Source organism: Gopherus evgoodei, chromosome 14 (assembly GCF_007399415.2).
Source record: "Gopherus evgoodei ecotype Sinaloan lineage chromosome 14, rGopEvg1_v1.p, whole genome shotgun sequence".
NCBI classification, from domain to species: Eukaryota; Metazoa; Chordata; order Testudines; family Testudinidae; genus Gopherus; species Gopherus evgoodei.
Genome location: NC_044335.1, coordinates 10,780,811 through 10,793,154, shown reverse-complemented (window position 1 = coordinate 10,793,154; position 12,344 = coordinate 10,780,811). Strand labels below are relative to the sequence as shown.

Sequence of the window (12,344 nt, the reverse complement as noted above, 5' to 3'; positions counted from 1 at the left end):
ATTTCAATTGACTTCAGACATTTGCACCAGCAACAGCTCTGACTGTTTACACTTTAGATACAATCCAAAGAAACATCCCGCCTGCCAAAAGATTTGCCTCAGGTGTCCAACCCAGAAATCCTTTAGCAGATTAGATGCCCATCCCAAGTGAAAAGTTTACATGAAGGATATTTGTTTCCTGGCACTTTAGTAAACTCACTCAAAATATATTTGCACAGAACATCTAAGCAAAAACTTTACTCCCCAATACTGAAAAGTTCCTTTGTAAGAAAGAAAAGCCATAATGTATCAGGGGATTTCAGCTTATTAAGATCTTTTAGGGAATGAACTTGCTTTAGAGATGATTTATCCCATTTAATGTAAATTGCCAGAGGTACTGTAAAGATGGAAACGCATACAGTGGACAGTTCTAAATCTCCTGCAAAAGCCAAAACTAAAAAGCCCGGTTTCTGTTAATGGTGGAAATTTACATTTTATTTAAATTTGCTATCATGGAAAACCTGACACTAAACTACTCCAAATCATTTTGGGGTTTTTATCATCACCAGCAGCAGGTGCTCAAAAAATATGGATTTAGGCCCCAGATCAGCAAAGCAGTTGAGCACGAGGAGTCCTACTGATTTTAATGAGACTACTGACATGATTAAAAATAAGCATATGCTTAAGCACTTTACTGTGTCGGGGTCTTCGTTGCCCAAATACAGATAGGAGTGCTTAAACTTCTGGCAACTACATTTGAAAACTGGGCCTTCACATTCCATGTGATTTCTCAAGACAGATCAGTATGAGAGAGAAAGCTATGTGCATATTACACACAGAAGGAGGGACAAATAGAGATATATAACTACATTTTAATAAGACTATTTAAAAATATTTTGGAAGATGGCCAATATCTTAAATGTATTTTAACAGAACACATGCTTTTCACTTGCACATCCTGGGAGTAGCAGCACTCTCTCTTCTACCTGTCTTTCCACTATCCCCTGCCTTGGTGAATCACCCACTACTTTAGAATCATGGAATATCAGGGTTGGAAGGGACCTCAGGAGGTCATCTAGGCCAACCCCCTGCTCAGAGCAGGACCAATCCCCAGACCCCTAAATGGCCCCCTCAAGGACTGAACTCACAACCCTGGGGTTAGCAGGCCAATGCTCAAACCACTGAACTAACCCTCTCCCCCCTTTATGACCTGAGGCTCAACCACCAGGCCAATTGCAGCCTCCCTCCATTCAGGAATTATCCATTTGTCAGCCAGCTCTACAAGGAGAGGAGCCTTGTAAAATGGCTCTCCAGCCTTCTTTCCCTGAGATCCATAACAGAGCAGGAAACCCTAAACTTAGCAGTATGTGCTTGGGAGATTAGAACAGAGAGTATTTCCTGAGTAGCAAGTTAGATCAATGGCCTGAAAGAAGTGGCAATTGATAACCTGAACAACAAGATTATCTCATCACATGAACAAGCTGTGAAATAAGGGAGAAGGCTCATATTCAAAAGCACACAGCTTCTTTGAAATTGCCTGGGGAAAAAAATCTGTCATTGCATTTATTCCTCAAAGAACTTTATTTCTTCTATGGAAGAATATTAAAGTTGTATTAACAAAAACAAAAAACCTATGACCATACTAAAAATGAAACTCCCATGTAAGCTACATCTATTTGGGAGTGGGGGGTGGGCGGGGAGGGGATTAGGTGTGCAAAGATGCAAAGATCATACCTGAAAAATACAAGTGTCCTCAACAGGGCATCACCTTTGTGTAACAGTCACTTCTTAACACATGGTCCAAAGCCTATTGAAGTCCATGGAAACTCTAACTGACATCAAAGGGCTTTGTACCATGCTGCTCTTTAGTAGCACTCCCAGTGAGTAAGATGCAGGCTGTTTATTAATGGATTTGTTCAAGTAGTTGGGGTTTATGGTTCTGAAATGGATAGAATCTGCGATGGCCATTGATCTGAGGTGTCTGCAGCTATTTGGCTGCGGCTTGTTATACGTGCATGTTCCTTGCATGCCCCAAAAAAGTAGTTAACCAATATTTGCATCATCCATGTGATCCTTGCAGTTTTACCAGAATGGGTGATTTGTCAGTATCAAAGTGGTCAATCAGCCTGTACATCAGAGGTGGGCAAACTATAGCCCGCGGGCCACATCCGGCCTGCGGAACCGTCCTGCCCAGCCCCCGAACTCCTGGGCCAGGAGGCTGTCCCCCCCACTGCCTCAACTTGCTCGCTCTGCTGCCAGCGCAATGCTCTGGATGGCAGGGCTGCGAGTTCCTGGGGCAACGCAGCTGCAGAGCCTGGCCTGACCTGGTGCTCTGTGCTGTGTGGTGGCGGCAGCAGTGTGGCCTGGCTCCAGCTGGGCGGTGCGGCTGTAGCACCACCAGCCACAGGTGCTCCAGTAAGGGAGCATGGAGCAGGGGGTTGAATAGAGGGCAGGGGAGTTTGAGGTGGTGGTCAGGGAGCGGGGGTTCGGATAGGGGTTGGGTGGTCGGGGGGAGCAGAGGGTTGAATGGGGGCAGGGATCCCAGGGGGCAGTCAGGAAGGAGGGGGTTTGGATGGGGGGGCAGTCAGGGGCAGGGGTTCCGGGAGCAGTCAGGGGATAGGGAGAAGGGGTAGTTGAATGGGGGCAGGGGTCATGGGGGGGCTGTCAGGAATGAGAGGAGGGGTTGGATGGGGCAGCAGGGGTCTGGGGGCAATCGGGACAGGAAGAGAGGGTATGTGGATGGGGCAGGGGTTTGGGGGGGGCCGTCAGGGAACGGGGAGGTTGGATGGGGCAGGAGTCCTGGGGCGGGGCAGATAGGAGGTGGGGGCCGGGCCACGACCCCCTCCCCAACCGGCCCTCCATACAATTTACGAAACGTGATGCAGCCAAAAAGGCCAAAAAATTGCCCACCCCTGCTGTACACAGTCACTGACCAATGGGACAGTTTTCATTGTCACTATGGACAACAAAAGGAGGAAGCTTTAGAAAAGGCACCAAGGACTCTGAGGAACCTTGGAAAAATTTACATGTTCAGCTAGACAAGGGCCTACGAACACCTATCTCACAGGGAGCATAATGACAGGGGTTTATTTTAGGCCTGGGATAAAATTTTCAAAAGCACCCAAGTAACTTAGACACTTAGCAAATTTTATCCTTAGATTTTGGAAATGCATTTAGATTAATAGTTCTAGCGTGCTAATCTGCTTGAGCTGTCTTGCAGTTTCTTGTTGCTGTAAATTGCAGATCTTTTCCAGAACTGTTTGAAGTACTACATTTTTATTATTACATATAATCGGTGAAATATATTCATAGTCTATTGAACTCGATGCTAAAAATATTTAGGATTCTTCCTTTATATAAAAAAAAATCAAAGAAACGTACAGATTGTGGTATAGAAAACAGATACTTTCCTCTCTCACTTTGACAGATGCCAGTAGTGGAGGATACTGAGTAGAGCTGGTCAGAAAGTGTGCCTGCTCTCCCCAACCCCCACCAAAGACAAATTTCTATAAAAACGAAAAAACGAAAAAAAAAAGTTGTTCTCAAAGCTTTCCATGAAAATTTCATCTTTTAGTTGAAAAGAATCTAGCTCAAAGATTATTTAGACTGTAAAGGAAATCAGTCCAAACGTGGCAAGGAGGAGTTATGAAAATGTCTTGCTTGTGCTTTTTCACCCTGTATTGATAGTTTTTTTGTTGATCTGGTTAACAAAATTTACCCAAGATATTTTTAACCCATTTTCCTCACCATAATTTATGCTCTTCCAAGTGTCCCACCTTGTATATGGGGGGGGGGGTTTAAAGTGAAAAAAAATCATCTTGAATACATAGAGCAAGTATCCAATATTTCCTCTCCACTAACACACTCAAGAGAAAGGTGCTCATTAATAGAAACAAGGTCTTTTGTGGACAGTCTGTAGGGAGCTGGAGCATCTGGGAGAATTAGATGTCAGCAGAGAAACATGAATATTGATTAATCCCATAAAGTGCACAAGAATTCCTGTCTCTCTCTCTTTGGCTGATTCTGTATCAACACCTTGCAAGCACATACACCATCAAACCAGAAGGTTGTGGGTTTACCCATTTGTACTTATTTTCTGTGTTGGAGCAGTAGAAAGAACAGAGCAGGTCAGTGGTTGTGGTTTCAGGTCTGCATTTGCCCTAGTGCAGGAAAGAAGCAGTGATTTTAAATTTAGATGGTAATAATACATTCCCAGTGACAAAACAATGTACAAAACTGTTCTGGTATATTGCTTGCTTGAAGCACAGAGCTGTGCAGCTGTTCAGAGGGCGTCTTCCTTTTTTTCTGCTTCTTTGCTCTAATGCTGGAGCATCTGCCTTTCCAAAACATTTTAATGCCGAGTCCCCCTAACGAAGGCATTTAAAATTGGAAGAGGAAAGCAAAGCTTTGTTTGCCTACATTACAGGGAGCTTGTGAAGATCGCATGGGGAGTATGATCAAATTTAAGTATTCTAGGGGAAAAAAAGCAAGCAGGACGCCTTGAGCGGGCTTTCAGTACTGTAATTTAGGTTGGAATCCTTTCAAACAGTGGCTGCAGCAGTTTGCTGACAGTGCTATAAAACAAAATTGCCTAGGGAGAAGGGAATCACGGGTTTAACGTGGGAGCTGAGCAATGGCTACTGTGGGGTTGACAGAGGCACCTCAGTGAGCTATAATATACGTTAGGAGTAAGGTTTCAGCACTAAGATGGTTCTGGGCCTTTCAATACCCTCCTTTTCTTCTTCAACGTCTCCAGTTAAAAAGCTTTGTGGAATAAACAGTGACTTTCAGCTTCTTCTACAGGAAAGAGAAACTTGCAGGATGAAGACAAGTTGACTTGCAGATTTTCATCAGGTCCTCCATTTAGAAAAGCCAGCTTGATTTTGACCATGGCATAGGATTTTACAATCACACACAGGATAATATAAATGATCCAGGCAGCTGTCAGCAAGGACGTGATTTTCCTGGTTAAAATAGGAAATGCATTCATTCTTTGTACATAATGTAAACAGAATCCGTCTAGACCCTGAAGGGGTCTGCCTTTATATTTTTATGTGACTTGAAAAGAAGAGGTGAAGAAATTTTCATGTGATAACAATAAGAAAGGCTGAAAGGAAACTAATCGTTTTCCTCCTTGGATCAAGCTGCTGCATTCAATGTGCTCTGAGCAAGAGGCATCACTCAGGGGTGAGTAACAAAGAAGAGAAGAAATGAAAGGAAGGTCACTAAATGTTTACTCCATGTTATTGGTGCCATTTCTTTTAAAGATACCATAGATTCTTTTGTAAATATGCTAGCCTCGGTTAATCAGCAGTTTTAACGGAGGTGGACATTGTAGAAATACTCAAGATTTTAGATTACATATTTTATCCTTGGTGTCTATACCTTTGTTTACATGTTCAATATAAATTGTCAGACAGACAATGCACTATACCTGGGATGTGAAGCTGGCTTTTAGTGATTTTTTTTAAAGCATCCATAAGCAATTTGGAATATTGACTTGATGGTAATTTGTTCTGATATTTTCCTTACCAGTAGCGCTCATAGGAGATAGAAGAGACCTTTTAGGTTATTCTGCCCATCCCCCTGCTAATAATTCAGGATTGTTCTTCTCAGCTTGTGCTGCACAAGTAAAAAAAGTTTTTTTAGTTAAAGAATGTTTTTCTCCAAAACTGCAAATATCTAAGGTGTTAGATTCATTGTGGAACTGTTTGTTGCATGTGTTTGGCTTCACTGTTATTGGCCAGACAGCAAAAGTTACAGTGCAGACTACCTCAGGGAAACAAGGAACACTGATTTACTGATATTTGGGAAATCAAGTTATTTCAGATAAGTGTTGCCGGGCTTTTCAGTTCAGTGTTGTGTCAGTGTAGCATTGGGCAGCAAGTTTCTCATTTTGGAGCATTGATGGGGAAGTGGTTGCCTGATTTCCAGCATCAGTCCTCTTATTTCTAGAAAAACCTTTAAATGTATGTAGCGTAACGTAGCAGTTGTCCAGCATTTGCCTGAATGCATTTTGCACAGTGTTGTAAGGATGAAGCATTAAAATGATGACATTCAGTAACAAAGCTAATGAGACACACCTGTTCAATCCACACCTAGAAAAACAAAGGAATTTCCTATATTGTACATGCAGACCTTTTCATTTGCATATGATGAAGTGTTGAGACCTTCAATAGGAGTATTTATAATTTGGACACATGATGCTGAAATCAAACACCAATAAAATGAAATGCACACACTAAAAAAAGAAACTGATTCTTTCCCACCCCAACTCCTCTGAGATTCATCTGGTATATGAAAAGCTGTTCTGAAATCTGTCAGTGGCTTCCACGCACAAGCAGACCAAAAGAGAAACTGAAGATGTTTTAGTTAAATAACTATTCTTTCTGACCTTTTCTAAAGAACACTTTTTAGTGCTGCACTTTGAGAATACATAACACAGTCTTACATAAGTATGTATTACACACAAATGTACAGGCAACCTTGATTTTCAGACCTTAATGAACTTTTAACATAGTATTTTTGTGTTTAAATTCCTCGGTTTATAAAAATCAAATTAAAATTCATATTCTTCATGTGGTATCATATTGAGACCCACATGAGTTGTCAGCCTGGTTGGAAACTTTAGCTCGTCCTCACAGGCCTGAGTCACTTGAGCTAACGGAGTAACCAATAGCAGTAGTATGTTGTTATTCCACATGCGAGCCAGCACTAGAGGAGGGATGGGACACATTTTGCTGGTCAGTTTCACGGCATTAGCTGACAGCAGAGAAATGGTGAAACTCTGGAATCTTGGGTTCCATTCCGGACTCTGGAGAGGGGTGCCACAGGACTCTCTGCTGCTTTTACAGATCCAGACTAACATGGCTACCCCTCTGATACCTGGTTACAAAGGTAGATATAGATAAGACAGTGCAGGCCTCATTAACAAGCAATTGAAGGTTTCAAAATTAGAGTTTTAGTGCATAGTCAATATGCATAACAAATACAGCTGGTAGTCATGTTAAGCCACATCCTATCATATGTTCTGATGGCTCTGCTGCAATCATTATGGTTTATGCTAGAAATGTATATTAAGAATAATATAGCAGAGGCCAACACATCAAAATCAATTCATCTATTTGCGCTTAACTCTGCAGAAGTCTTATACCTCACAGGATCAGAAGGAAATTTCTCTCCCCTTGTGTAAATAGTATCATGATACACACATGGTCTTCCTTAACAAAAGGTCAGAGGTTCAGCTGGGTCTCTTCACCTCCACATGCCTTGCTGTGAGTAAGCAAACAGTGCTTTGACACATCCTTTAGCATGGGTAAGACAGATATTCAGCTTTGCCTTTGAATTTTCTTGCCTAGTGGTTTTGAGCCAGACACTTAACATAGATTTTTGTGGTTTACAGAGTTAGTGACGGTGAATGGCTGGTTGGAGAAGGAAGAGATCTGCTAACCTGAAGGATATAAATGCCTCTCTTTATGAATGGGCACTGGGAAATCTAACTAACAGACTGTGTTGTATTTTATGGAAGTCCCAGAGGCCCCGGTGGTAAATTGGGTTAGTTCGTTATTTAATTTATAGCTGGAATCAGTTCACATTGCTATTTTGATTTACTTTTTATTTTTGAATTCTAAGGACATTTTTTTTTTGTCTGTGTGGAGGCGAAAGGCAGTGGCAGGGGGAGAGGATTGGGCAATGAGAATGAAAGGCTCCTGCCCTCACTTTTTGTTGTAGGAAAGACTGTCTTCTACCTTCCTCTGAAGCAGCTGATAGCCACAGCTGGAGAAAGGAGACTAGATGGACCACTAGTCTGATCCAATCTAGCGAGTCTTTGTCAAAAGCAGCAAGGTAGAATGAAGGAATCTGTCCTCAGAGTAAAACATTCAGTATGGAACTTGGCATCTGAGTACAGAGAACTAGGCTTCCTGCCACCTTTTTGCCCAACTTCAGATTCCTTGAGAACACACATCCTGTGAATGAAGGCTTAACGGCTGCCTCGATCTTATGCGAGGCCTCCACAACTTCTTCTGCAGCACACAAGGACTGCTGTCTCTCTCTCTCTCTCTCTCACTCACTCACACACCATGAAGGCTTTTAGAAAGTTCAGGATACCAAGTCAATGCATCACCATCTGAGCAGAAAGCACAAGAGTGAAGTGAATACTTTTGCTCCTAGATTTCTTCTGCCCATAGCACAAAGCTTGGCTTAATTTTATACAGAACGCTCAGGAGTAACATCTCAACATCGATTGTAAATAATGCATTCATGAAACAGGCAAATACACCAAACATGAGTACTGTACTGTATTTTCTTACAGTACTTCCCCCTTGCTTCCCAACTTCAGTTCATGTTAATACTCTCTGGAGTAGATAAGGCACAGAATGAGTGTTGGGTATAACAAGTTCTGTCTGTAGTAATGTTTTTAAGAGTCCCCTATTTCTTTGATTCACGATGATGGTTCATCTCTTTGAGGCATGGAAAATACCATAAGATCAGCTTAGGACCTGCCCCATAAAGATTGCTCTTTGAAGTACTTAATTTTCTGTGGCAGGAACAATGTCTTGTAGTTCAAACACTGAACTAGGATACAGGAGATCTGGGTTCACTACCTAGCTTGGCAAAGCGTCTTGTAACACCTTGAATAAGTTATAAAGTCTGTGCCTCCATTTCCCCTAATAAAATAGTGATACTAGGCTTTCTGACACCCTTTTATCTGACTGGCCTATTTAGATTTGTAATTACTTGAGGGCAGAGACTCGTGTACTTTGTGTCTGTGCAGCACCTATACAATGGGCCCCCTGTCTCAGTTATAGCTTCTGGCACTATTGCAATAGAAATAGGGGTGGTATTTTCATAAGCATTTAAGAAAATTGGGTGGATAACTCCCTCAACTACTTATGCAAATCCCATGCATAAACAATACTACCAATGACATCAATTGCACTCTTTGAAATATTACTGCTGAATAAATTTCACCTACAGAGACGTCTTCAATTCTCCCCCTTGTCCTAACTTTATTTAGTGAATATTTTTTGGCTACTTTTCTTGTCTGCTCTTAAGATGCTGTTTTACTGGCTACTAATACTGTTAGTGGTCTCTTTTTTTTTTAAAGAAAGATTTTGAAACATTAAGGCATGTGCAAAATCCAAAAGTGGAGGCTACAGACAATACTGCTTTCTGTTTGGTGTGTTTGTGGGAACACGTACCTTTCAAAGATAAAGCTGTGCTGTACATAAATGGGCTTTCTGCTTTGCTGTGAATGAAGATTGCAACAATATTGTCATCCACTCAAAACTAAAACTAGAATGAAGATGTCAGAGATATCCAATACTACATGTAAATTTGATCATAAGACAGAGTACATTTAGTATGTTTTTTAGTGGTTTATTCCCACAGATGCTAATTAGAAAGTGATATTATACAAAGAGCTTGTGGGTAAATGAGTTGTTGGTTTTTGTTCAAATGGTCCTAGGGGCTATAAGGCAAGATTGAGGAGTAGTTTCTTTATGTGGTCACTTTTTGTAGCCATGTATAAACACATTATTAATATGTGCAAAATTATCTGAATGAGTAAAAGAAAAATTTACTTCGATGCCCCATAGACCTCTGCTCTCTTCACAAAATAATCTGAGAATCTACAGTATTGTCAGCCCCATGCATTGAACGATCATGAATCTAGGCCCAGAAAATTAGGAGATTGTTTTTTAAAATCTCATAAATTTTAAACCAATCTGGTTCTTTATTTGCCTTCTGGTTATTGAGTCTTTACAGAGAATGTTTAACATGAATTCTAAAGAGGAGGGCTAGATTTATTTTTTTAAATGAAAGCGGAGATTCTCACATGACTCCAGGAGCTGGGGTTTTAGGGAAAAATACCAAATATTATGAGACTCAAAATGTCAAGTTATCAAAACTGGGTATTTTACACAGATAATGTCTGAATATTACATAGAGTCAAGTGAATGACTGTTCATGAGACCTGTTATAGAGATACCTCAGGCCACACAGATTATGTTTTCAGTTTCTGCTAGGGAGCTACACACTTCAGTGCTGTCAGGTCATGTTGCCAGTCCTTAGTGGCTGAGGAAAAATCATCTGAGATAGTTGCCTACATGTACCACTAGCTAGTACTTTATGCAGCACACACCCTACAGTCATGAACCTCCTCTCCATGTGGAACAGCATCCTACAGAAGCTGTGTCAGGAACCCAGCCATTCTCCTGCTCTATAGTTCTTGGTCAGGAGTACGCTCAGAAATGAACAGCTACCCACAAAAGTTTAAAAATGCAAAGAACACAGCATATAGGGAGGTTTGCTTCAGAATATTCTTCAGACACCCACTACTGGGAAAGTGCTGGCCATGCATCAAAGTTAATGTAATACAAATGGGGAAACTGAGGCCCAGAAGGCACCATACATTGCTCAAGTTGATGGAGAAAGTCAGTGGCAGAACCATGTTGAGAATTCAGGTGTTTCACACTTTCTAAGTGTGTATGGGATATAGAAGTGTTACAGCCTGTGTCTAATAGTCATTTCACCAGGTCTGCAGAACACTCTTGGATCAATGCTCAGCAGGCTGTCATCCCATAATGGCATAAGCAGAGTAGCCTCCAAACAACAGTGCATTAGCTTAGGAAGATGAATAACTTTGACAAATTTCAGTTCAGGACCTGGATTTCAAAGGCACCCTTATTTGGTGCTTAGTGTCTTGTGATCCATACTCAGTAAGGATCTGATCAAGTGCTTTTTAGTAGCTAACGAGCCTGTTTTTGGTCAACAACTGTGCAAAGGATCATGCACCATGATACAAATATGATTTAGTACCAGATGGAGCAGCTGCCATTGTTATATAAAGATGACTGGTATAGCGGAAGTTCAAAGGGTTGCCCTTCACATAGCATCCAAGCAGGTCTCTGATGATCTGAGCAGAGAGCTGCCCGCTGCAGCTGAGACCAGCTTTTGGTTTGTGTGCTGGTAGGTGGAAATTTTATCACAAGCTCTCCTTGCCTTAGTATGGATGATGAACCATAGATATAATGTTGTGAGGTGCTGTTCCATTAAAATTAGACTGTCTAGGGCTTGTTGAAATTTTTCATCAAAAGTATGATGGAAAATTTGGTTTTACAATTTTTTTCTTGAGAAATGTGACTGTTTTCTGTGAATTTTTTTTTTTACTTTTAATTGAAAACCAAAATATTTCAATTTTATTTGATGTACTTTGACCAGGGCCACCTATGATACATCAGAGTGGCTCAGTAAGACTGTAGTGAATTAGGGAAGATGTAGACCAGGGTCTCAAACATGTGGCCGGTGGAGTTATTTGCTGCGGCCCGCCAAGCTCGCTGCCCCCCTGGAGTTATTTCCTGCGGCCACCAAGTTCCCCTCACCCGCCGCCACCCATCCCCCCAGCACACTGTGTCCTCGCTCCTCTGCCAAACATCTGTTTGGGGGCACTTAGCGCTTTCCAGGAGAAGGGGGAGGAGTGGGGAGCCGCGTGCTCAGGGGAAGAGGTGGAGAAGAGGCAGAACCAGGGCAGGGATTTGGGGAAGGGGTTGGAAGAGGTGAGGCAGGGGTGGGGCCTCATGGAAGCGGTGGAGTGGGGACGGATCCAGGGGAAGAGGCAGGGCTTTGGTATCCTTATATGAAAAGGTGTCAGTGATGCGGCCCTTGGGCCAATGTACTAGTCGTCATGTAGCCCTCGTGGTGACTTGAGTTTGAGATCCCTGATGTAGATTGTCCTAGGAGCCTGAGCCAGAGAAGACAACGGGGCAAGAGGCTCCTGAACTACAAGCCCAATAAGGCACCACAGTGGCATTTCAGAATCGAGTTTTTGGCTTTCCGCTGTAAGATTTTGAGCTGAAAGTTTTTGGTTTTTCACCAAACCCTCCCAAGTTTTGGGGAGGAACAAAAATGTTTTCTGACCAGTTGTGTCTGTCCCTTATTTCACAGATGCCGAGGCTGTAAGTGATCACAGTGATTGTCTAGTCTGACCTGTATAACAGGCCACAGAATGTCCCCAAAATAATTCCCAGAGCAGATCTTTTAGAAAAATAACCAGTCTTGATTTAAAATTGTTACCGATGTAGAATCCACCACAGACCATAGTGAGTTCTAAAGTAAAATTATGTTAAGAATTGCACCCTATTTCCAGTCTGAATTTGTCTAGCTTCAACTTCCAGCCATTAGATCGTGTTATACCTTTCTCTGATAGAGCGAAAAGCCCATTATTAAATATTTGTTCTCCTTGTAGGTACTTAGACTAATCAAGTCACTCCTTAACCTTCTCTTTGTAATGCTAAATAGATTGAGCTCTTTGAGCCTATCACTATAAAGCACGTTTTCTAATCATTCTTGGGGCTCCTCTCTGA

The 12,344-nt window shown here is 41.9% G+C and overlaps 1 protein-coding gene across 6 annotated transcripts in view; it reads left to right on the top strand.

Moving 5' to 3' along the window:
* Positions 1 to 12,344, top strand: part of PHACTR3 (phosphatase and actin regulator 3) — a 168,378-nt gene that overhangs the window by 37,150 nt on the left and 118,884 nt on the right. Inside the window, exon 1 of one of the 6 annotated variants that reach the window (XM_030533756.1) lies at positions 4,369 to 5,166. The exons of the other annotated variants lie outside the window; for them this stretch is intronic. Within the exon in view, the coding sequence (XP_030389616.1) occupies positions 5,136 to 5,166 (31 nt within the window). The 5' untranslated portion in view covers positions 4,369 to 5,135. Of the gene's footprint in view, positions 1 to 4,368; positions 5,167 to 12,344 lie in introns of those variants that run through there. 6 annotated transcript variants of the gene reach the window in all.